Source organism: Mirounga angustirostris, unplaced genomic scaffold (assembly GCF_029215605.1).
Source record: "Mirounga angustirostris isolate CCGP_5_RB_7025 unplaced genomic scaffold, mMirAng1.0.hap1 SCAF_16, whole genome shotgun sequence".
Classification (NCBI taxonomy): Eukaryota; Metazoa; Chordata; class Mammalia; order Carnivora; family Phocidae; genus Mirounga; species Mirounga angustirostris.
Window position 1 is genome coordinate 26,633,738 of NW_026991724.1, and position 25,385 is coordinate 26,659,122.

The 25,385-nt window shown below is 52.8% G+C and overlaps 1 protein-coding gene across 2 annotated transcripts; it reads right to left on the reverse strand.

Annotated features, from left to right (window-relative positions):
• Positions 1-84: 84 nt before the first annotated feature.
• ADGRG3 (adhesion G protein-coupled receptor G3) lies at positions 85-25,361 on the reverse strand. Of its 2 annotated transcripts, none has more exons than XM_064581205.1 (12): positions 23,304-25,361; positions 19,355-19,517; positions 13,221-13,356; positions 11,633-11,698; positions 10,689-10,823; positions 10,100-10,139; positions 9,901-10,001; positions 9,656-9,768; positions 7,330-7,610; positions 7,035-7,128; positions 5,389-5,672; positions 85-4,054 (listed from the first exon to the last, which is right to left on the reverse strand). In XM_064581205.1, exons 1-12 carry the CDS (start codon positions 23,509-23,511, stop codon positions 3,942-3,944), a joined length of 1,734 nt encoding a protein of 577 aa, XP_064437275.1. In that variant the 5' UTR covers positions 23,512-25,361; the 3' UTR covers positions 85-3,941. The 2 variants fall into 2 exon arrangements, with proteins under 2 accessions (XP_064437275.1, XP_045747005.2); XM_045891049.3 differs by having other exon boundaries at positions 11,633-11,779.
• Between the last annotated feature and the right edge of the window lie 24 nt (positions 25,362-25,385).

The window sequence follows — 25,385 nt, forward strand, 5'->3', positions numbered from 1 at the left end:
CAACCCATTTTTCTCCAGGCCATGAAAGCTACACTCTACCCAACTTCCACAAGCCCTGAGAGAGCCTACTACCCTCGCCCCCCACCCAGCAGTTGACATTATCCAACTTCCTATCCTGCCCTTTGTCAGTTTCATACAATGAAGATACAGTGAGGTCCCCCTGCCATCTTAAAGTGCAACTCTGTGATTGCTGATGATTTTAAATGTGTCTTCATGGGCTAGCTTGTTACGTTTAGATAGTTCATTCTCTGAAATTGCCATTTAAAACCTCAGCCCATTTTTCTCTATTAGGGAAGTACCCCTGTTTTGATTTGCAGGCCTTCCAGATGTTAATCCCTGGCTTCAGATGTTGCAAATACCTTCCCCCATTCTGTCCCATGCCTGCTAACATTGCCTATGGTGTCTTCCATGGAACAGAAAACTTTAATTTTGATGTAGTTAAATGTACCAGCTTTTGGCCTGATGTTTTGTGCTTGTGATTTTTTGTTTGAGAAGTCTTTCCTTGTCCTTAGGTCACAAAAATATTTTACTACATTAACTTTATCGTTTTGCCATTCCATCGAGAACCTTTACTCTGCCTGGAACCCATCTCTGGATGAGGAGTTAGGTAGGGATCCTGTTTTATTTTTTCTTCATATAATGAGCCAGTTTTCCACCATCATCATCAGACTATCTGTCCCTTATTGCTGATGCCAATATCGTTGGTGCCGTAAGACCCCCGGTGTGCATAACTCTGCCTCTGAGCCCTTTGTTCTGTTCCACTGGTCTTCTTGCCTATCCCTGCTCAGACCCCATGTCAGATTTACCACTATAGCCTCATAATATCTTTATATCTGCAGGTCAAGTCTTCTTTCTACTCCTTTCATTAAGGTTGACTTAGCTGTTTGAGGCCGATATGCCTCCGTTCGAAAGTTAAAGCGCATTTTGGGGAAATCTAAAAAAAAAAAAAATCATTTGAAATCTTTATTGGAACTGCATTGTAGTCATAGGTTAATTTGTGAAGAATTGTTGTCTTTTGATATTAAGTTATCCATCCGGGAGCACAGAGCCAGTAAGTCCTCTTATTTCCTATACATTTGTTATAACGTAATGAAAAATACAAGGAATGAAGAAGGTGGGGCGGAGCAGGAAGAGCCAGGTGGGGAGGCATGGCGGGGGGTCCTCCTTGCAGATGACCACGGTAGTCTGGAGCAAAGCTGTGACTCAGTCAGTTGCACGCTGGGCCGGGGGTCCAGACACCAGGCAGCGCTCCTGGCCAGGATCTCCCGGAAGCCTTCATGCATTCTGTGGGGCGGTTACTGCTATGTCTGCTTTCTGGGCTCAGTAGGTGAGGAATTGGCCCAATGCAAGTTGCAGAGGAAGAACGTGGTCCAGATGGGCCAACCTCAGAGTTCGTGCCTTTAGGCTGGTGCTGCCCACCTCTTAGATTGCTGCTATGGTCATGTGGTGCTAGTGGAACTCCATCCATCCGCACTGGGCCTTGGGGTGCTTTTTTGCCAGAGCTCCACCTGGCCTTAGCACGTGCTCAGCTTGGCACTCGGAGCCACTTATAGGGTGACCCCAGGTAATGAGGGACCCCAGCCCCTCTGCCCCTGCCTGGTCCTGGACTAGACAGCCAGTGGAAATGGACACATCCCCACCATTAACCACATCTCCTCATCTTCCCTCTCCATCAGCACCAGGAAACCCAGGCCATTCAGCCGTTGTGGTTTTGTGCCTCTGCATCCAACTGGGAAAGCCGGAACGCAGCGTTTCCCTGGAGACTCAGGGAGCGGGGCTGAGGCAATAATTCTAGAACCCAGGAAATGCTCTGGGAGGAAGCATGGGCAGCCCAGGGAAGCCCAGCTCTGCAGCAGCCTCGCGTGCAGAGTCGCCTTGGGCAAGTTGCTGGACCTCTCTGGGCCTCCATTTCCTCCTCCCACACAGGGCCGGCCCACTTGGCAGGGCTGTAGAAGGAATCTGGAAGGGAGCTTTAACCCTTCATACCCTTCCCATGTTACAGGTCTCAAAGGTTCATGGTTCACACAAAGGTGCCACCTACTCTTTCTTTAAGCCATGGGGGTCTCTAATACCAGGCTCTTCACTTGTGTCACCTCACTTAATGCTCTCAGGTCGAGGCAAGAACTTGATGATCCCCATTTTATGGACGGAGCCACTGAGACTCAGAGAGGTGAGGAGACATGCCCAGCATCTCACAGCCCCTAAGTAGCAGAGTCAGGACTTGAACCCAGGCCTCTCAGACACAGAAGCAGCTGTGGACCACACAGGTTTGTGTTCAAAAACTCTGAGACTTTGGGGTAAGGGAGCCCAGCCCTCCAGCGTGAGAAATAGATGTCTGTAAAAGTAAGTCCCCAAACCCACCAAGCTTGTCCACAAAACCTGATATAATGTGGCTCCACTTTTGCAATTGTCCACACCCTAGAATTTCTCTTCGACTTGCATAAAGCAGGGGCCTCTGCCTTCCTGTCTTGCATCCGTTTGCTGGGTGGGAGGAGGGAGAAGAGAGGGCATTCACTCGGCACGGGCATCGGGGAGCAGGAGGAGGGCTGGAAGCCCAGGGGCTGTGGGGGACGGTCTCATAATAGTGGCTTCTCCCCTCTAGCAGGTGCTTGACTTCGGCAAAGCACACTGGCAAGGACAGGGGTGAGTAGGGAAGGTGAGATGGCCCCAGTGGTGAGGAACTTAAGGCTAGAGGTGGGGCATGATCGTGTGGGGCAGGGCCAGCCAGCGGGCTGCTGTCTTTCCTTCCCCTCCACTCTTCTTTTCTTTCTTTGTGTTGTTTTATCTATTCATTCCGCACCCCCGCCCAGCCCCGTTTTGCCTCAGCCCCGTTATCTCTGCCTCTTCTGTTTCCTACTGAGGAAACCAGCACGATGTTGCCAAACGGAGGCCCAGCCGCAAGAGGTGACACATAGCCGCTGGGTCTGGCCTGAGACACTCCCCTGGCTCAGAACCCTGCCTGGCGATGCTAAACTCACTCCTCCAGCTATTTAGCCAACAGGTGTTTACTCGGGGCCTGAACCGTGCCAGGCTCGGGCTGGGATGAACTGGTGAGTGAGGCCGTCGTGCCTCCTTGATTGGAGCTCAGATCCCGGGGGAGCGGGGGGGGGGGCCCGGGGGGAAGCCCGTCCTCTCTCTGCTCAGCCCTGTCCGCTGAGCCCCTGCCCTGCCCCTCGGCCCTTGCGTGTGCAGAGCTCTGGAACATTTGCCCTCCAGCCCACGGCGACGGCGACGGCAGATGAGAGGTCGGGCCACACATGCGGCCGTCAGAGTGGGGAGGGGGCTGCTAGTCCCCACTACTGAAGAAGTGGCATTCTCTGAAATTCCGTGTCCTGGGACAGCCGGAGTGTTGGCAGCCCCCTGAACGGTGGGGGCTCACGCATGAAGACAGGCCCAAAGCTCTAGTCCACAGCTGCCCCAGTGCCTGAGGGGATGAGGGCAGGCAGCCAGAGGGTGGGGGTGTGGGAGGGCAGGGGCCAGAGGGAGGAAGGGGAGAGGCTGGGCTCTTTCAAGGGGCAGCGCTAGCAACAGACTCCACGGGTACTGAGACCAGAAGGTGGCCAATGGCAGACATGAGCTGCTTTGCTATGAAGGCAGGAGGTGGGGGTGGGGAAGGGGGGCGGTTCTGGCAGGGGTCTTCTGGTGAGGGTAGGGGTGGGGCGGGGGCACCGCTCTGCACTGGCAGGGCTCTTAGGGGTTTCAGAACCTTAGACTCTTGCTCTCCTGGATTTGTAGACTTTAGCACCCATCAAAGTATCTGGATGGAACCTTCGAGGCCCGGCGGTCCAGCCTGGTCCCCATCTCCTTCCTCCCCAGCCACATTGTACAAACACAGAAACTGAAGCCCAGAGGGAGACGGGGAGCAGCCTGAGGTCACACGGGGAGTCAGAGCTGAGTCCGGAATGTGCGGCCGGCTCCCAGCCTGACCCCACAGAGGCCTCCTATTCGTGAGACGTGGTGTGGACCTGGTTGACTTGGCCCGTGCCAGAAGAGGAGGCTCCGGCGCTCCGGCTGGGGAAGTAGAGCGTGGTGAACCAGCAGAAGATGAAGACACCTGTTGGGAAGGAGAGGGTTATTACGGGACGCACGCCAGCAGGGAGAAGCGGGACGGTGGCAGGTAGAAAAATTATAGTAAGCACAGAAATCGATAGAAAAGTCAAAATGCCGTGTGGGCTTAAAAGGAATTTACAACTCAAACTTGCAGCAACCATAGAACTATTGAGACACGTTCAAGGGCAGTTCAAGTGTACTAAGGACTGTTGGGTTTAGGAGGACTCACACGCAGGTGAGACAACTCAGTAGAGTGAAGAACTGTTCAGGCTTAAATATTAAGGGTGACCTCTGGAAGAATAATGACACAGTCTAGTTTCAAGGTGCGTTCCTCCCCAGCCCCGGGATGTCCTGAATGTGGACTCATGATTCTTCCCCGGGGGACTGTTCACGTCCCCCACAACCATTAGCTTGGTTACTCATCACAAAATCTGGTGAGAAAAATAACAGTGTTGTCCCAGCTTTAAAGATGATCAGAGGGGCTGAGCGATTTGCTGAGGTGGTAAGTGGAACCAGGGTTCAGGTCTGGGTCTGCTTATCCCCAGGGCTACCAAACCACGATGCCACATAGCCTCACGAGGCTCTGGGAGCCAGCCCTGTTTGGGTGGGCCCCCACCCACTGGCTGTGAGACTTTGACTCAAAGGCAAAAGCACACCTTGTCCATGCCTTCTCAGCGGTTTCTCTTAGTCAGGCTGTGATGCTTCTTAAGGCAGTGTGTAGGACACAGGAAGCGAAGAGGAGTGAAGAGGAAGGGGGAGCTGTCACCACACCCCTGCGGGGGTCAGGGAGGACCCCTGTCGATCATTTCCTCCACTAATCACGTCCTTCTGCAATCACAGCTTCTTACAGACTGTCCATGTCATGTGGCCATCATGTCACATGCCCCCGCCCTCCTGGTCACAGCTGATTGGACCAGAGATGGACACCTTGCCCACGATGGCCTGATCCGATTCTTGACTCTCCTAAGAACATGGACCAGGCTGAATCAGACCACCCTCCCCAGCTAGAGAAGGTCATGTCGAAAGGAAGAAGCCATTTGGGAGCCTGGGTAGGAAGGGGCAGCGGAGAGAAGGAAGGAGAGTCCACAGAGAGAAGAAGGTGAGAGAATACACACAGCTCCAGAGCAAAGATAGAGAAAGTAACTGCTTTGGTTTGGGTGGCTTTTCCCGGCCCTGGTACCAGCCTTCCCGCCCTGGGGTCCTTGGGACAGCCCTGGATATTTGAGACCAGTGCCCTTGATTTGAGCCAGGCTGAGTGGAATCCTGTTTCTTGCCACCCACCAAAACACCCCCACGCAGATGAGGCAACCCATCACCTCCCTGGCCCAGGAGCCTCACCTTGCAGGGAGTTGAAGAGCGCGAAGACATAGATGGTGGACTGGCCCAGGGGCGTGAGGATGGCCAGCCACCAGGTCACACCCACCAGGCTCGAGAGGCCCAGCACAGTGAAGACCCCCTTCCAGGTCGGTCCCTGCCCCTTGTGTGCTGTGGCACTCGGCAGAGTGAAGATCTTCCAGGCCACCAGGCCCAGGACCACGGCGCCGAAGAGGAAGGTGACAAGGAAGTAGCCGTGGACGGTGATGTAGCGGGCAGAGTCAGTTGCCTTCTCCTGGAACCAGCACCTGGAGGAGGCAGATGGCTGCCGGGGCTGGAGACGTGACCCCGCCCAGCTAGCCCCCCGCAGTCTTCCCTAACTGACCTTCTGTGACCAAAAAGACCCCTTCCCCCCACCGCCACCCACCAACCCCCCATTCTCCTGCGAAGGGGCCGTCATGAGGCTCCAGGCCGCCATCTCTTTAGACCGGGGAGTGCAAAGCAGCCAAGTTAGCCCCCAAGACTTGTTGTGTTTACCCCACATTATGTTGTAAAACAATTGAATTAACGACCACCCTTTAAAAAGTGGGAGGTTTGGCATAAGCATCCAGATTTATGCTTCCTTTTTTTTTTTTTAAGTTTTTATTTATTCGAGAGAGTGAGTGAGCAAGCAGGAGCGGCAGGCGGTGGAGGAGGGGGGTGGGGGTGGGGGGTGGGGGAATGGAGAGGCAGAGGGAGAAGCAGACTCCCCGCTGAGCAGGGAGCAGGATGCAGGACTTGATCCCAGGATCCCGGGATCAAGCCCCGCATCTGAGCCAAAGGCAGATGCTTAAACACTGAGCCACCCAGGCGTCCCTCTGCTTTTCTTATAAAAGCATACACCTGGCAGCTCTGTGCATGCCCTCCCGAGGGACATTAGATGGGTATGTGACTGCCTGTCTATTACAGTCCCCACCTGGGCCACTGCATGCACTTATGTTACCTCCCCAGCCCCTGTGGTCCCTGCACTTGAGGCCCAAGGGCCAGGACCAAGACTCCACCAGCTTCTCTCAGCACAGAGCCATGGGCCCGGGGCAGGCACCCTGGGAGAGGCTCAGCTCAGCTCCATGCTTCCTGCATTGCAGGGCGAAAGGCCTGAAAGAGTATGTCCATCACCCCCCATTGTACAGATGAGGAGACTGAGGCCCTATGAGAGGCCAGGCTAGCCCACGCAGCAAACTCAGAGGCAAAGCCTAGCTAGAACCAGGCCTGCCACCAATGGTGAGCAGATTTTGTCCTGCACAAGGGCACCTGGCTGAGGGGACGGGTGAGGCTGAAATCCAGCTTGCCCTCCACTCCCCAGGCTGAGCCCCTGGCATGGCAGGTTGGCAGAGTGGGGGTGGGGGTACCTTTTAAAATTTGCCCAAAGGTGCCATATGGGCTGGTGGTGGCCCAGGCTAGAGCAAGGCATCCTGCCTCAGCTCGCTCTCTCTCTTCTCAGACCCCCTGTCTCATTGCACCTTTTCCTTCTGGTCCTCAGTTTACTCCTCCAGACCACGAGCTAGCTGGAGGATCCTTTGCCTTGATGTAGTCTCTCTTCCCAGCTTTCCCGCCTCTCCCCACATCCCACTGACCCCCATCTGTGCAGCCAGGAGCCTGACGTCACCGCTGCTCCCCCGGCCCCCACTCACAGCTCCAGCACAGTGGCGTTCCTCTTGTCGCGGATGGTATACCGGCCGTAGCTGTCCACGCTCCCGGCGCCAAAGACGATGAGGACGGGTAGGCCTGGGCGCAACGGGAGGACCTATGGCATCGCTGGGGCTCCCTTGGCATGTCCTCCTCCAAAATCCCCTCCAGCTACCCGCCCCTCAAGCCCTGAGCCCGTGTGAGAGAGGGAGACCCCTCTGGGCCTTGGCGGCTCCCCACCCGCCCCTCCCGCCCCTCCCGCAGCCAGCCATGCTCCCCGCCCGCCCGAGCTGCACCTACCCCAGCCCACGAGGCTCAGCTTCAGGAAGTAGTGCCCGAAGTAGGTGTTGAAGACCTTGATGATGAGCAGGTAGAGGTGGAAGGCTTCCAGGCCCATCCAGGTGAAGGTGCAGAGTAGGAAGTAGTGGAAGACAGCCCCCCAGGACCGGCAGGTGGTGTCTGACTGCTTGTGGCTGTACCCCACATTGAAGAAGAAGGCGAGATTCAGGAGAAACAAGGTCATGCTCAGGGCCACGTGGATCTTGGGGGCATCTTCCAACTTGAACCTCTGCCGGTAGAACCTGCAGTGGGAAGGGCCGATGAGAGGCGGCAAGAGGCCCGGCCGCAGCTCCTCTCAGGGAGGACCTGCACCCCAGCGTCCCCACCCCACCTCCCCTGGTCCACCCCTGCCAGCAGCCAGAGCGTGAGTGCCGTCAGGCTCAGGGTTAGGAGCACTCTCTCTTCTGGCCCACACGGCCCCGGGGGGCCCACATGCTGCCAGACTCATCCCTCCACTCCATGCTCTAGCCAACCCGCATACTTTGCAAGTCCCCGAATGCATTCTGCTTTTCCACTCCTCCCAGACTTGGCCTCTGCTCTTCTCTCTGCTCTCAATGCCTTTTCCTACTCTTCCTTCAAAACTTTCCTGGGCACTTCCTTCTCAGGAAGCTGTCTCTGAATGCCACTTAGCCAGGCTGATTTGGAAGTTTCCTGCAGCACAGGGTAGCCCCCTCCCTCCCCTCTGGCTGTGACCTCAGGCTAGCACAATCGGCAGCAGGGGACCCTGTGTGCATTGGTTGAGTGAGTGGACGAACCTACCTACTGGGCAGAGAAGCAGGAGGCCGGGACGTATGTCAGAATTCCTAGCAAATCGGATCCCGAGGGCTCTCATTGGAGGGATGGGAGCCCCGGGTGCCTGGACGGGAGCGGAGGCCTCCTGTCCACCTCACCTGAGATGCCAGGGCCCACCCGTGACAGTCGGTGACGAGTCCTCCCGGCGCGCCAAGCCCGGCTCATGAGGTTCAGCAGTGCGGCCGGCTGGCAAGGCATGCTCAGCTTGTTGGGGGTGGGGGCTCTGCTCTAGGCCTGGGCTTGGTGGGGGGCAGGGGTGGCACTGCTCATACTCATGCTTTAGTCTGAGATGGAGGGGGTGAGGCTAGAGGGGGCTGCAGCCCAGGGCTGGATGGGGACAGAGGCAAAGAGGCACGTGGAGAAAGGCCATGGGAGGGCCCCAGACTGATGCAGGAGATCCCAGGGCTGCTCTGTTCAGCCCCGGGTCCGAAGCCTGGGGTCCAGGCCAGCCTAGGGCATGGGGCTGTTCTCACAGACTCCTTCAAGCAGGCCGTTCCTGTGGGTCCCTCAGCCCTGGCCGGGACCCAGACAGCCTGAGCACAGGCCACACTGATCTCTGCCTGTCCTGCCCCTGCTCCTCCTTCTGGAAACAGACCTGGGTCTCCCCGAGGAGCACGCTTTCCTGCTCACAGTCCTGATGTTTGGGTGAGGCCGGCCCTTTGTTAGCTCAAACCCAAAAGCAGGCACATGACCTGGCCTGGCCAGTCAGTGTAATCCATCCCTTGACCACAGTGGCCTGTTCAGTCATGGGCACATGACCCAAGTTAGACCAGCAAAACTCCACTCTGGTATACACGGGATAAAATTGCATAGAACCCCCCCCCCACACACACACACACAAATGCATGTAAAAAATTATGGAAGTTGTATTCTAGTTACTAGCACTGTACCGATGTCAATTTCCTGGTTTTGATATGATACTACAGTTATAGAAAATGTTATCACCAGGAAAAGCTGGATAAAGGAACCAGGGGACTCTATACAGTAATTTTGTAATTTCCTGTAGGTCTATAATTATTTCAAAATAAAATGCTGAAAGAAAAAGGCTTCAATGTTGGAATTTCATTTAGAAAATTCGCTGCCTAGGCAGCTAAGAAGCTGTGAGGCAAGCCCGGGGCTCCCCAAGGCCCCTGAGGGTGAAGAAGCTGCTTGACATGGCTGACAAAGGAGAAAGCAAAGTTGGGAGAAGCAGAGGGAGAGCAAGGCCTGGGGGCATGTTTTGAGCCCCTGGATCCAACCATGCGTGAAGGGAGCGCCATTCCATGAACCACATATTCCCCATTGTGTTTAAGTGAATTTGAGTTGAGTTTCTGCCACTTCCAATTGAAATAGCTCTGACACATTTCAACCCCCAACCCCATCTTATAGATGAGGAAAGTAAGGTTTGGAGGGGATATCAGTATAATACTGTACAAGCAGGGGGCTTTCCGGCCTGTTATGCTCCCACCCTTGAGGAAAAGAGGGAGACGCGGGGTGGGGGTGGGGGATCACCCACCTTAGGACAACGTAGAGGACAATGGTAAAGGCCAGGAAGATCATAGAGGCTCCACAGCCAGCCTGGGAAATGCGAACGAGGGACTGCACGGTGGCCCGGTCCAAGATCGGCTTCTGTGGGCGACCCCCCCAAACCGGGACCCCATCAGTTGGAGGCCAGGCCCCACACATCCCAGAGGCCCTGGCCCCTGCCAGGAAGCCTCAGTGCCTCCACAACTGCTGGGATCAGGGTGGGTGGGCTGTTACCAGCAGCAAAGCGAAGAAGGTCAGATGGTCACAGCGACAGACAGTCCTCTTGGCTCTGGGCTCCGTGGAGCAGCCCGTGGAAGACCAGTCTCCTGCTGACCCTAGAGAGGAAGGGAGGGGAACATAGGAGAGTGTATGGGAATATGGGGGAGTGGAGGGGACCAGAGAGGAAGGAAGGGAGGGGAGAGGCTCTGCCTACCTTTAGTCACATCCCAGAACACACAGCTGAGGGTCATGTTCTGAAACCAGAGAGTGGGAGTCAGGGTGGAAGCAGGGGGAGGTTGGGAGAGAGAAGAGGAGAGTGGGGGGAGGGGAAGGGAGAGGACAGCGTGCCCCCCCCGCCCCAAGTGTGCACTGGGTGGAAAGCAAGGCTCACCCCGTGGATCACGCAGGAACACCAGGAGCCGCATTTGGTGTGCCTGGATCAGCATGTGAGAGGTGTGGACACGGTGTGGGGCTGCAGGGGGGTGGGTAGCATGTCTGTGTACGCATGCCTTTAGGGGAGCACGTATGTGGGTGTGTGTGTGATCCCGTGTGCTCACTCATGGGTTTGCCAGGTCCTCGGTGCACCTCAGTAAGCACAAGTGGGAGGGTGTCTGGAGGTCGAGTGGACATTCGTGCGCACGTGGCATGTGTCCCTGGGTGCACCTGTGTGTATGGTCTTAATGGCCGGGGGAATGTGGGAGACTGGGAGGTGCAGAGCCCTACGCCTGTCTGCCCATATGCTTGTGGGTGACCACCCGCCTGTCTGCCCTTCAGTAGCTGCCAGGCTTGGGTCGGGGGCTCACCGGGGGTAGGCGCTGGTGGGAGAAGGTGATCTCCAAAGGCTCAACCAGCCTGCTGACAGGTATTCTGCCCAAACTCAAGCCCACCAGGCGATTGTTCAATATGTGGCTGCCATCCTCCAGGCTGAGCTGGGTGCCCTGTGGAGGGAGATGGGGGGGTCAGGCTTCAGAAGGGGCTGTCCCAACCCAGCCCTGTTGGGAGTTCCTAGGAACCTCCAGGACCCATGGCCCTTGCCTGGAGAGTAAAGTCTGTGGCTAGGGGACCAGGGGACCAAGGGGTCATGAGCAACCTTCTTCCTGCTGCCCCCTGCAGTCTCCTGCCCGGGCTGGATCACTGTGGGCCCTACACCCCAGGCCAACTGGTTGCAAAGCCATGCACCCAACAGCTCTCCTTTGCTGTCCCCAGAGCTCCTCTGCCCTCTTAGCTGGAGGAGTACAGGGCTGGAAGAAAAATCAGCCCCAAATGGAGGGCAGTGGGTGCCTACACCAGCATTCATGGTGCACTGGATCTACACCTGAGTGGATCACACACCTCTGGGGATGCATGCCTGGGACACATTTGCAAGGTCACGGTCATACAGGAACACACATGACTGCATGTACTCCAGGACTATGAAAGAATATGCATGTTTGTCCATGCACAAGGATACACACAAGGGGACACGAACGCTTGGGATACACATACAAGTCCAAGGACACTGGTGTGTGGGATCCAAACATCTGAGTGTGTGTGACCAGTGTGAGTCTGCAATGCACAGACTCCAGAGACAGAAGTCCGGGGTGACCTCGGGCTGATTTAGAAACGCTCTCTGCAGGCTCATCACCTCTTCCATCCCCATGGGGACCCACAGCGAAGACTCCAGAGAAGGCAAGCTGGGCACAGGTCCCTGGTGAACTGAGCATTGACCCACTGAGCTGCCCTGAGCCTCCTCCAGTCCTCTCCTCACCTTGAAGAGATTCCCCGGACTGATGTCCAGGACAGTGATGGCCAGCGAGACCTCCGACCTGTTGCTCTGCAGGGATACAAAGAGGCTCCTGGGCAGCCGGACTCTGTCGGGGTGTTCACGCTCATCCTCTGTCACCTGCCCTGGAACCTGGGAACCACAGACCCCGGAGCTCCCGTCTTACCCAAGGGTTCCAGCCCCCAACACAAGGTTCTTGCCATTCCCCCACTTGGGAGGGGAAACTGAGGCACTGGGTGGAGGGGCAGCACCTGAGAGCATCACTTGGAGAGGCAGGACACTCGGGGGCACACTGCAAGCTCAGCTCTCTCCAGGCTGTGAGCCCCCAGACAAGCCACAGCGCTCATGGACCCTCAGTTTTCCCACTAAGGAGAATGGGGCTAACCAGGTGCCTGCATGACCACGTATCGGGGTCAGACTCAAAGTGGGCTGTGAAGGTCAGTTTGCAAGTGTGGGGGGAGAGTCGGCTGTGGTGCACTTTAGGCCAGCATCCTGACAGCCCCTGTGCTTACACAGGGCTTTAGGGTCATGGTGTCTGGGTTCTGACCTGGGAATAACTGGAAAGAATAAAGCTCCCAGGAAGAGAGACCGCGAGAGCAGAGGTGGAAATGACAAAATTTCACACGGAATGTGATTTCCACCCCCGCCCAACACCAAATTTTGTAAAAGCTAAGAATGGTGAAAATAGTAAAATAAATCTCACTGGTGATTTGTTCATTCTTGCTACACTGGGGCTGCAGCCTGGTCCCACCGGGTCCTGCCTCAAAGGCATCCCATGGGCGCTGGAACAGGAGGAGCTAAGGGTTGGAGGCAAGGGACCCAACTTCCTCCTTCCCAGTCTGGACCCTTGTCAAAGGACGTGGGACGGTCTCTGCGGCCAGCGGGTGCCCCCACGCAGAGGGCTCAGCCGCTTGGGTCACATCAATAAAGGCCCTATCTTTCATGTCCCCTTTTCCAGACAGACCTAGAAGGACCTCGATGATAGCCAACATGCCTGCCGCCTGAACTTCCACCCTCAGCTTCACCCCTTAAGGGGGGCTGCACCCTCCCTGCACCCAGCACTCCCTGTACATTATCTCCCATAACCTTGAAAGTGGGCAACACCGGCACCATTTTACAGAGGGGGCAACCGAGGCTCAGAAAATTTCGGTCATGCACCCGTCACATAAGCTGGTAAGGAGCAGAGCTGGGACTTGAATCCAGACCTGTGTAAATCTAGAGCTCATCTTACAGATGAGGGCTCTGGGGCCCAACAAGGGGAAGAGGTTTCCTGGAAGACACCTAGTGAGGGGGTGGGGAGTCCAGGACTGGAATCCAGATCCCCTGACTCTCATTTTGGTGATCTTCCAAATTGTACCAACCTCATGCCCTGGGTCATCTGTCACCCGGATCCACCCATCCAAGCAACTCAGTAGCATCTGTTAGCAAAGTGGCAGAGCACCATCAAATGGGACATGCGAGGGATAAGTTTTGGTGGGCACCAAGCATAGACCAGGAGTCTCTCAGAATTCTGAAAAATACGTCTGAAGGAAATGGAGCCAGAACCAGCCAACAGGGATGGGGAACTCTTCACCTGGGAGGGCGTCAGAGAGAAGAAGAGGTCTTCTGAGATGTTGGTTCTGACATTCTGGACAGCAGCCTTCAAAAAAGACATATTCACTATGCCCGACTGACTCTCCAGCAGATGGTACTCGAATTTCAGCCAGTACCTGCAAAGGGCCGGGGATTAGGGGGCAGGTAGGGTCTTGCAGGCTGAGTTACCCATTCCCCTGGCCCCCAGCCTGGATGATGGGAGAAGAGATGCCATGGGCAGCCACCATCAGGCTTTTGGGGTAGGAGGGGCGACTCAGAATATCAAAGGAAGGACCCTAGGATTACTGCAGAAGGGTGGCATGGGAGCAAGCCAGGCTGGTTTGGGGGGATTCCAGCCAGGGGTCCCTCTGAATAGTGTATGTGTTTGTCTTTTTTTGTAACAAAATATATATAGCATAAAGTTTACCATTTTAACCATTTTAAACTGTACAATGCAGTTGTACAGTTTACAATGTTGAATACACATTGTAATACATTCACAATGTTGGGTGACCACCACCACTATCTAATTGCAGAACATTCTCATCACCCCTGTCCCCATGAAGCAGTCACCCTTCTTCTCCTCCCCCAGCCCCTGGCAAGCACTGAGCTATGAATCTGCCTATTCTAGAAGTTTCATATAAATGGAATTGTATGGTCTCTGGTCTTTGTGTCTGGCTTCTTGCACTTAGCATGGTCTCAAGATTCATCTCTGCTGCATAAGCATGTGTGAGTATTCCATTCCTTGTTAGGGATGAATAATACGCCGTTGCATGGATAGACCACATTTTGTGAACACATTTATCCACTGATGGGCATTTGGGTTGTTTCCGCTTTTTGGCTGTCATGAACAGGGCTGCTTATATGCAAGTCCAAGCTTTTGCTTGAAGACTTTTGTGGAATTCTTTGGGCCATATACTTAGAAGTGGAATTGCTGGGTCACACGGTCATTCTATGCTTAACTTCTCGAGGAACTGTCGAAGTGCCTTCCACAGCAGCTGTACCAATTGATATTGTCACCACCCACGTTTGAGTGTGCCCATTTCCCCACATCCGCACCAACGCTTGACATTCCCCATTTTGTCTTGTTTTGTTTGCAATTGCCGCCATCCTAGTAATTGTGAAGTGGTATCTCATTGTGGTTTGAATTTGCATTTCCCTAATGACTCGTGATATTGAGCATCTTTTCATGTACTGATTGGCCTTTATATACCTTTATATATTCCTCTGAGTATCTCCAACTGTGGGATAATAATTGTGTGGCATGACTGCCAACTTACACTTACTGAGTGCTTTAACTGCATACTGGGAATTCGCCCTTTGAAGGCTGAACTCAGCAGCAAATGACTTATGGCAACTGAACTGGTGTTGGAAGCACAGGGAACACAAAAGTTAATTGCCATTTATTTTATCACAGCCCCTGTGCCATCAGCTAAAAGCAACACTCCCCCTCCCCCACCCTCCACCACCTGCTCTCCATGGGATTGAAACTTCTCCGTGGCCAGAGTTCCTTTTCCCAAGCTAGGATCCTAAGATGTACTGCCTACCTCTCCTTAGCAATTCTCAACAGGTAAGGGCTGAGGTAGCAATGGGAAAGAAGGGGAAGAAAACAGACACAGCCAGATCAAGGTTGTTGAAAAGGAGTAGCTACGGAGGGCTTGACAGGGAGACAAAAGGGAGGTTTGTATTTTCATGTATTTTTGAACAGTCGCAGTTACCAAGGGAAGAAACCCAAAGAAACCACAGAAAAAATATTGTACAGTATAAAGAGTAAACCATGCAAATATGTGCAAATGTGCTTGGGTGGGGTGGACCATTAGAACACCATCCAGCCAGAAACAGCGGGATGAGATTGTTGAAATCTGTTGATTGAGCTACATGAAGAGTCTAGCTTTTATTTACCTTTTAAAAATCTAAACAAAGTATTGTGACTTTCACTGTCACCAAATATAATAGTGAATTATAACTGTATATATATGTACTTAATTGTATTTCTCTCTATATATAGATACACACACACACATATATATACACATAGATATATGCACTTAAAAAATTCTTTGGCCTCACAAAACAACACAATTACCTTTCTTGAGGGAAGATTTCTTGGTCTGGTTCTCAGAGCACTTAAAAAAATTATTTTAGTTGTGAAGTGTAAGATAGAGTCAGAAAGTCTAAGGCATAGATGTAAAGTTGAATTTTCAATGACAAATTTGACACCTGCTTAAACATCATCTTCTTTGTCTGATATAGTTACACAGATATCTTTGGTTCCTGTTTGCATGATACGTGTTTGTCCACACTGTCCCTTTTTTTTTACATTGTAAGTGGTGTGAGATCCAACAACTTGCCTTCTACCTAGGAGGGGATATCTTGATGTTCTCCAGATCTCTGAACACCCAGAAAATTCCCTGAGGTGATGGGTCCCTGAAGTCTTGTGGGGTTTATTTCTCATCCTCTAGGTCACATTTGTTGTCCTAAGGCATCTTAACTACTTGCCACTTTCTGCTCATCAGCTCCAATCCACATGATGTTGCCAATATAGTGGACCAGAGTGATGCTATGTAGAGTGTCAAGATTAATAAGGTCTGTGTGAACTAAGTGATGACAGAGATCAGGAGAATTTACAGAGCCCACAGGAAACCATGACAGTCTATTGTTGACTCTGCCAGGTCAAAGTAAATCATTTCCAGGAGCCCTTGATAACTGGTATAGAGAACAACGCATTAGCCATGGAACGTATCGATTGCCGGTGGTTATGTTGATTTCCTCTGGGACAGCAGCCACAATTGGACTCACCACCTGATTAAGTGTAGCCTAGTTCACAGCCATTCCCCAACATCCACCTAACTTCTGGTGAGTTAAGATAGGCAGTCATGGAGCTATGATAGGCATCACCACCCCTGAATCTCTCAAGTCCTTTATTGGTGGCATTATTCTCTGCAGTTGTCCCCAGGGATGTACTTTGGTTTCTGTTTACTGTCTTGGTAAGAAGACATTCCAGGAGCTTCCATTTAGCCCATCAATGGAATGCTCTCCCAGATGCAATTAAATGGAGAAAGCATTCTTTTCAATAAATGGTGCTGAAACAATTAGACATCCAAATGCAAATAATAATAATAATAATATAATTAGACATCTACTCACACTGTGTATAAAAAATTAACTCCAAATGTATAACCTAATTATAAGAGCTAAAACCACATACACTTATAGAAGAAAACTTAGAAAATCTGTAGCTGGATGAACATTTCTTTGATATGATATCAAACACAAACACACATTTAAATTTGACTTCCTCAAAATTAAGGGCTTTTGATCTTCAAAAGACATCACTGAGAAAACAAAGAGACAAGACATACACTGAGAGAAAATATTTGCAAATTGACATCTGATAAAAGACTTGCATCCAGAATACATAAAGAATTCTTAAAACTTGGGGCACCTGGGTGGCTCAGTCTGTTAAACCACTGCCTTCAGCTCAGGTCATGATCTTATTAGGGTCCTGGGATTGAGCCCCACATCGGGCTCCCTGCTCAAGGACGAGTCTGCTTCTCCCTCTCCCTCTGCCCGCCTCCACCTGCTTGTGCTCTCTCTCTCAAATAAATAAATAAAATCTTTTTTAAAAAAGGATTCTTAAAACTCAGTAGTGAGAAGACAAAACTCAATTCAAAAGAAGAGGGAAAGATTTGAGTAGTCATTTCACCAAAGAAAAGATACAAATGGCTCATCAGCACATGAAAAGATACTCAACATCACTGGTCATTTGTGAAACACAAATTAAAACCACAGTGAGCTACCACTGACACTCGGGGGAGGGCTTTAATAGCCAAAAGACTGACAGTGTTGCAAAAATGTAATAGAACTACAGCCGCGTTTCATGCTGATGGGAAAGCAAATGATACACTTTGAGGAACAGTTGGGCGTTATTTATAAAGCGAAACATATCAGATATCCCAGCAATTCTGCTCCTAGGCATTTACCCAAAAGCAATGAAAACACACGTCTCCAAAGATTTGAAGTCAAATGTTCATGGCAGCATTATTTACAATCACCAAACTGGAAACAATCCAAATGTCCATCGATTGATGAATGAATAAACAAAATTCAGTATGTCCACACAATGGAATATTACTCAGTAATAAAAAAGGACAAACTATTGATACATGGTAATGTATGAATATAACTCAAAAACATGGTAAGTGAAGGAAACAAGACTCAAGAGACAGTATGTTGTATGATTCCCTTATAGAAAATACCCAGAAAAGGCAAATCTGTAGAGTAGAAAGGAGATCAGTGCTTGACTGTGGCTGGGTATGTGAGCAGGGATTGCTTGCAAACAGGCATGAGGGTCCTTTAGGGGCTGATGTAAGTGTTTTTAAAATGATTGTCTTAATGGTTCCACACACTGTATCATATACCATAAATTATTCAACTGTCCTCTAACAATGTATAGACTGGATAGTATGTAAATTGCACCTTCATAAAGCTATCAAAGTTAATAAAAAGAAATGAGATACCACTATATCCTTTCCAGAATGGCGAAAATTAAATGACTGATAATACCAAGCTTCACAAGGATGTGCGGTACCTGGGACTCTCACAGGTTGCCAGTGAGAGTATTAAGATTCATCATACGTCTCCCTTTGACATCAATACCACCTCTAGGTATTTGCCCAAGAGAAATGAACATGTGTGTTCATGAAAAGACATGTACAAAGATGTTCATGGCAACTTTATTCATAAGAGCGCCTATTAGGGACGAAATATATGTGCCCTCCCTGCAAATTCATATGTTGAAATGGGTTGAAGCCCAGACCGGCCTCATGGGGTTGTGAAGGTAAAGAAGGTAACTTGGTTAAGTGTTAGATTTGGGAACAGAATCCACATCTTCTGACCCCAGAGCCTCACTTTTCCCAAAGTACTTATCCCCACCATAAGGCAGCAGAGAGAGGAGCTCCCAGAACAGCCTCCCAGAGCTAAGAAGCCTACTGAAGCAGTTTCAGGTGGGGAGAGCAGTGTTTTCAGGCGACGGACATGATGTAGCTCAATCAGATTGCTATCCTAACACTGAGCCTGAGAACACAGGGTTTTCATTCATTTTTTTTCAACAAACATGCATCGAGTGCCAACTATGAGTTTGTCCCGAGTATCTTGGAATGATGGCCAGCTTTGATTCAAAGGGAGAGGAGGAGAGAGGCAAAAATATTTTTGGAGCTGATTCTTCGAGATGTTGTATTCTAAACCCCTTCTTCTCCCTCACCCCCTGTCTCTTAACCTTTTGGTCTTATCAGTCTCTTGGTCTTATTGATTCTACATCACATGATATTTCTAATCCATCCCTCCTTACCAGATGTACAGTGCCCATTGGTGGTGATGGTGGTGGTTCAGCCTTCACTTCTACCCAGACCACTGTGGTTTCATCCTATCTGGTCACGTCTCTGGCATCACCACCCTTGTACCCTTCCCTGAAACCTGAGCAAACTTTCTCAGATGCAAAATTGACCACGTTCTTCCTCTGTTTAAAATATGTCCTTGCTCTGCCTCCTCCCAAATTGGTATAGCTTACCTGACCCTTTACACTTTGGTCCCTGCTTATATTTCTAGCCTATCCCCTACCCAACCCACCTCCCCATTGTTGCCTCCATCCCCAGCACTTCACCTTTTCACATTTCAAAGCACTGTCATTCCCCCCCAATACTCCCTGAAGTTCTGATGCCTGTAGCCCCTAACATTGCTTGGATCCAACTAGAAAACTCCTATGCAGTCTTCAAAGCCTTTTTGTGAGTCGCCTCCTCTGTGAAGCCTTGGCAGTTTTCCTTTCTTTGAGCTAACTTGGCACCTTATCCACCCTTTTCTATGATCGTACTCTAGAATCATCATCATTTGGGCCCATGTCTGACCTTCCACAATGGTAGGGATGGGGGCTGATTCATCTCTGCATCCCCTGGATCAGAAAATTCTCAGTGAGTGGATGGGAGGGAATGTGGGTGTCAAACAAGAGGGTGGAAAGATGAGTTAGGAGCAGCATTTTCAGAAGCCATAGGGGCTGAGAGCTTGGTCCCTTCCTAACAGCCTCCCTGCCACCCTCGAAGGAACCCCAGATTCCTGTTCTAGGTCAGAGGGCCCTCTTACCTCTGCAAGTTTTCCAGGTCACAGGGTTCATTCCCTGACTGCGTGCACTTTGTGAAGCAGTCAGCAGTGTTCTCCAGGTGGAAAGAATCATACTGGTCCGCATTGATGAGCCCCAGGCAGACCTTTCTCGGTTGCTCATATTTGTTGCTAGAATTTTCCATACCTGAAGGAGGGATGCAGAAGGTGTGAATGGGCTGGGTGGGGAGGCAGCAAGGGCAGGGTGTTGGGGGTAAGATGCTCAGGCTCCAGGGTCTGGCGATGTGGGCTAGAATTCCAGTTCCATCCATTCACACTATGTGTACTTGAGCTGGACTCGCTCTCCCCGGGCCTCAATTTCCAAGGCAAAAGGAGATATGACCTCCCACCTCATAGGCCCAGTGGGATGCTTTGGGGAAAGTGTGTACAAAGGGCTTGGCACATGGCTCTGTAGATTAAAGCATTCATATGTTAGTCCTAGTCCCCTTTAACACCTCCTCCAGGGAGTCTGCTGGGCTTTCCACAGTTGTTCCATATCAGACATTCCAAAGCCTTTGCAACTGTGGCCTCGTGGTATAACTCTTGGGCGTATTCTGTCTCGGTTTGCCTCTTTCTCCTACATTCTCATTATGACCCTCACAGGCTGCCTCCTGGGGCAGGGAGAGAACATAGAAGGCTCTGGGGGAGCACAGTGACTTGAGCAGGGGCACCAGCTAGCAGGAGGCAGCTCCAGGACGACAGGCCAGCTTTCGTGACTTCCAGTTCAGTTCCCCTTTCAGCTGGTATGGGGATGGAATGGAAGTGTGGAGTCACTTACCAGCTGTGTGACCTCAAGCAAGTTACTTGAACTCTCTGAGGCTCCCTCTTCTCATCAGCCAAATGGGACTAATAATACCTTCCTTGTGAGTTTGGGGGAAGATTAGAGAACATCCATATACATAAACGATATAGCTCATTATAAATGTTCAAAGAGGGGTGCCGGGGTGGCTCAGTTGGTTAAGCGCCTGCCTTCGGCTCAGGTCATGATCCTGGAGTCCCGGGATCGAGTCCCGCATCGGGCTCCCTGCTCCCTGCTTCTCCCTCTGACCCTCCCCCTTCTCATGCTCTCTCTCTGTCTCATTCTTTCTCTCGCAAATAAATAAATAAAATCTTTAAAAAAAAAATGTTCAAAGAGCCAGTATCATTTAGTCCAGGAGGTGAGAATGTCACTGTAAAACTATTTATATATTTGTGTATTTACATTGAATGTATATATATGTCTACATAGTTACCTCTCTCTCAACAAAATTAATACATGCACATTTTTTTTTGAACCGTACACAAGACCACAAAATGAAAAGTAAAAGTCCCCACAGCTCCCAGCTCACACTCTAGAGTTCACCACCTGCAGCAGCTCAATGCACAACCTTGGGGAAATTTTCTATACATAGGCAAGTATTTTGGTGTAAATCACTTAAAAATGTACATGAACGGGATCACTTAGCAAGATATCTTGAGGAGCTTTCCACATCAGCACCTACTGATCCCTCTCCTTGATTCTCTTGCACGCTATTCCACTGGGTGGGTGTTGTAACATTTTTTCGATTGGTCCTCTGTTGGTGGGCTTTTAGGATCATCAGTCTTTTTTTTCCCCCCCATTCTGAACAACACTGCTTACATCTTTGTCAGCTTGGGTTAAGAATTCATAAAAAACATTACGATCCTAGGAATTTCTGGGTCAAAATGTATGAACTTTTAAAAAGGGGTAGGTAAACGGCGCCTGGGTGGCTCAGTCAGTTAAGTGTCGGACTCTTGCTTTCGGCTCAGGTCAGGATCTCAGGGTCCCCGGACCGAGCCTTGAGTTGGGCTCTGTGCTCAGCGGGGAGTCTGCTTCAGATTCTCTCTCTGCCCCTCCCCCCTGTGTGCGTGCTCTCTCTTTCTCTCAAATAAATCTTTAAAAAAGAAGATATTCATGACACTGTTTAATGGGGAGAAGCAAATGCTAGATGGGCATGCATGTAAGAGGATCCACGTTTGCTTTTTAAATAAAGGAGGAAGAGGGAGAGAGAAGAGGGAGAGGAAAAGAGAGGGGGGGTTGCCGTTCTCCGTGTAATCCTAGCCCTCTGTATGCCTGAGGGCTTACAAATGGGTGCTGGGGGGCACCCGGACCGGTATTAACAGAGCCTCCCTCCTGGCGTGCCATGAAATTTCAGCGCAGTCATATATGTGAAGCCTTTGGCAAGTACAGAAAAGGTGACTCTCTTTTTTTGTGATTATTTTTTGAAGACATTGGAAGCATTTAGCCCAGACAGAGAGAGCCTGGCCCAGGCCTGGGCAGGATGCTGCCAGCCCCCACCTCAAGACCCGCGCTACCCTCCCCCATCCCGCTCTGCCCCAGCAGCTGGCCTCCAGGGACCACCTCAATCCAGGTTCAAGTGGGGAGCGGGCCGGCAGTCAGGGGCGGTACCTGCCCGTTCCTAGGGCTCCCCACCAGGGGCCTGCTTCTCTCTGCTGTAGCCACACCACCCCAGCCCAGAGCCTGGCACGGCACAGGAGTCCCCATCGGTGGTTTCAGAATGAATGAACCAATCGGCAGACCCATAAATGTCCACCAAGGAAGCAGACTTACCTCTACGTGTAAGCCTCTCAAGGCGACTCAAATGGCTGACACTTTGCCCACACACCCACATCACCATTGGTAAGCTCAGTCACTCAGGGGAGCCTGGAAGTCCCAACCAGGGTACTCACGGCTTTTGTGCAGGGCCCAGCGATCCTGTGAAGCCCGCTGAGGCCGGACGATAGCCACCACTGGTTACTGAGTTAATGAATCTGTCAAGTGTTGCCCGACGGCCGGCTCTGCCAGGAAGACAACACTGCCATTTTGCCCCTTTTTCTGAGCCAGGGACTGAACTTTGCACTTCACCGAATCTCGCAACATTTGAAGTTTCTTTGTGTGTGTGTGTGTTTAAGATGTTATTTATTTATTTGAGAGAGAGAGAGAGAGCATGAGAGAGAGAGAGATATCATGAGCGAGGGGAGGGGCAGAAGGAGAGGGAGAAGCAGACGCCCCGCTGAGCAGGGAGCCCAACGCGGGACTCGATCCCAGGACCCTGAGACCATGACCTGACCTGAAGGCAGATGCTTACACCGACTGAGCCCCCCAGGCATCCTGAGAGGAAGGTTCTTTGAAGCCCAAAGAGGTTGATCCATGTGCCCAGAGCCACATGACCCCCTGCTCGGCAGGCAGGCAGGATGCTCACGGATTAAGAACAAAACAGGAGGAGCACTCAGGGCACTGCGATGGGAGCACTCCCTCTGCCTGAGGGGGTCACTGCCGACATCACAGGGCCCCAAGGAGGGTAGGTGAGAGCTGAGGTGGGCCAGGGGTGGGCCAGGGGTGGGCTCGGCTTTCCCGGGCAAAGCATAGCCAAGGGCAAGGCCTAGGGTCCTCAAACTGCTCTGGAGAACCACCGCATGTGTGTGTGGAAGGCTGACAGTTGGGGGGGGGGGGCCAGTCTTGTTCCGGGAAACTGGGGCTGGGGGGCCATTGCTGGGACAAGGAGAGGGGAGTTGGGGGGGTCAGGTTGGAGGGAGCCAGACAAGGGGGTGAGGGAGCACAGTACAAGCCCCAGCTGGCCTCACCCTCCAGAGCATCCTGACCCCCTTCCCCAGAAGCTTGGAGGCCAGCTGGATAAGAGTGTGTCCGGGGCCCACCAGTGTCCCAGAGCCAGGCCTGTCAGGGAGCCACAGCCCAGAGGAGGGGAGGGGGGAGCTCTGTGGGGAGCACAAGGCACCTGAGACCCAGTGCTGACCCAAGTTTATCAGGACGACAGCTAACTCAGAGGACGAGGTGAGAGAAGACGCCGAGGCCATTGGGGTGGGCTCCTTGGACGGACATGCTCTAGACACCCCCACCCATATCTACTTCCCCATCCCTGGCCCTGAGTCTCCCAGGCCCCCTGGGCTCCCAGGAGATAAGGAGCCAGCTGCTCACCTGAGGCCCAGAGCAGGAGGAGCGAGAGAGGCAGGACCCCCAGGACCCTGGGTGTCATCATCCTTGGGCAGTCTTGCCCACCTGGCAGAGCCCTGCGTCTGAGCGTCCCTCTGGTCCCAGGCTCTGTGCTGAGGCCTGCCGCCCCTCCCCGTCCCCTCCGTCCCCCCCGCAGCGCTTCCTGTGGCCTTTCTCCGCCTTCCTGCTCCATACCACCATCGGTTGGGTTGTGAAAGGCGAGTGTGGGGAACTGGGCTGTGTTCCTGTCTCACCCCACCCCATGACCGCCTACAGAGGGGGCTGCTGAGCCCACCCAGGGACGCTTCTGGGGGCTGTGAGGTTGGGGTCCAGCAGCCCCAGAGGCCTCCACACCCAACTCAGACCCTCCCCTCAGTAGCTGGGGGCCTCTGATCCTCAGTTTCTTCTTCTGTGAAGCAGATACAGCAATAGGGCTGCCATGTAGGGCCATGTTGGGGTTTGAGGAGACCTGTAATGTGCCAGGCACAAGCCGGCTTTAGGGATGTGGGTGGTGCTCACGCTCCTTCGCTCATGCCTATGGGTTGAACAAGACTGGGATTAAGCCCATGGCTGCTGGGGCCCTCGGAGGAGAGGGGGACCAGCTCCATGGGCCCCAGCCTTCCCTGCCCAGACCGGGTAACAGGAGAGGTGGGACGGAGTGTGCAGGAGCATGGGCTTGGGGGCTGGTCAGGCCTGGGCTGACGTCTGTCCTGGGCTGTCTGTCTGGGCCGCCTCGTGGCTGGGTGAGCTTGGGCGAGCTGTCTGCCGCTCTGAGCCTCTCACAAGACGTACAAAGAACTCATGAGATGCGAGTGGAATTGTCCAGACCACTGGGCGTGGCCACAGTCCTTATCTCTATGATTGTCAGTACTGCGCAATTCAGTCCTAGTGCCCATGTGGCCACTGGTGGCCCAGATGGGAAGTGGGAGCAGCAAACACACATGGGGGGCGGCACAAGGGAAGGAGAGGGGCTGACCACTCGGGCCCCAGCTCTGATGGTTCTGAGGAAGTCATGTGGATGAGGCCAGGTCTGTTGGCGTGGTCCCATGGTCACTGCAAGATCAAAGGTAGAGAGCACCCCGCCAAGGAGGTGCATCCTCCCAGCATCCCGCCTGCAGGGCCTGAGCTGGACGTGCTCTACCCTGGGGGTCTGAGGACCCACCCAGCCCCTTCCCCTTCCTCCCACGCAGTGTCCACACAGGATTCAGTTCCCCACTGGGCCCTCTGTACCTGGGGAGGGCTAGGGAGGGGACATCGGGGTCACTCATGGGTCGTGGGTGGCAGGTGGGAATCTGGTGTGGGGCCCCAGGCACTTCCTCTGCAGGGAAGGCTTGGGGGCAGATGGGAACCACGGGGCCTGTCCCGCCTCCCTCCCAGTGGCAGCCAGGTGAGGTGAGATGGTGGACAAGGGTTTTGTGAACTGCGACCTGCTGGGCCCACTGCTAGAGACCCATCCTGGCACCAGGGCCCTCAAAGGGGCTCACGGGGGCCTGTTTGTGAAGGAGGGCCTGGAAGGAGGGACCCATAGTGTCCAGCACACCTGGAAAGACAGGACCGGGAGGCTGGGAATGTGGCAAAGATAGCTGGGCAGGGCCAGGGTGAGCGCCACCCCTTCTAGGCCCCACCGGGGCTGGGGACAGGCCTGGAGCCATGTACAAAGCCCTGGGCCCCCCAAATCCCGGGGCGGATGGAACTGTAGCTCTGCTTTCTGCCACCTCCCACCACCACCGGCTTGTCCCAGTGCCTCCACGTGGTCTCCAGTCTCCAGGGCCAAGGCCTCCAAGCTTCTGGCTGCTTCAGTCCGTTTTCCATGCCAGAGCGACGTCTCCACTCACAAACCTGGTTGTGTCCTTCTGAGAACAGCGGTCCTGCTCCCCAAGGTGGTCTGGCCACATGGACCATCATCTCTGCACCCCTGCACAGGATAGCGGGTGGCTGGAGCCAAGTAGCTTGGCATCTCCACTCCACCACAGACCCCAGCATTCCCCACTGCCTCCCCAACCCTGACGCCAAGCTGTCCTTTATCCAACTCCCATCCCCCCCACCCCGCTAGTCCTGGTGGATAGT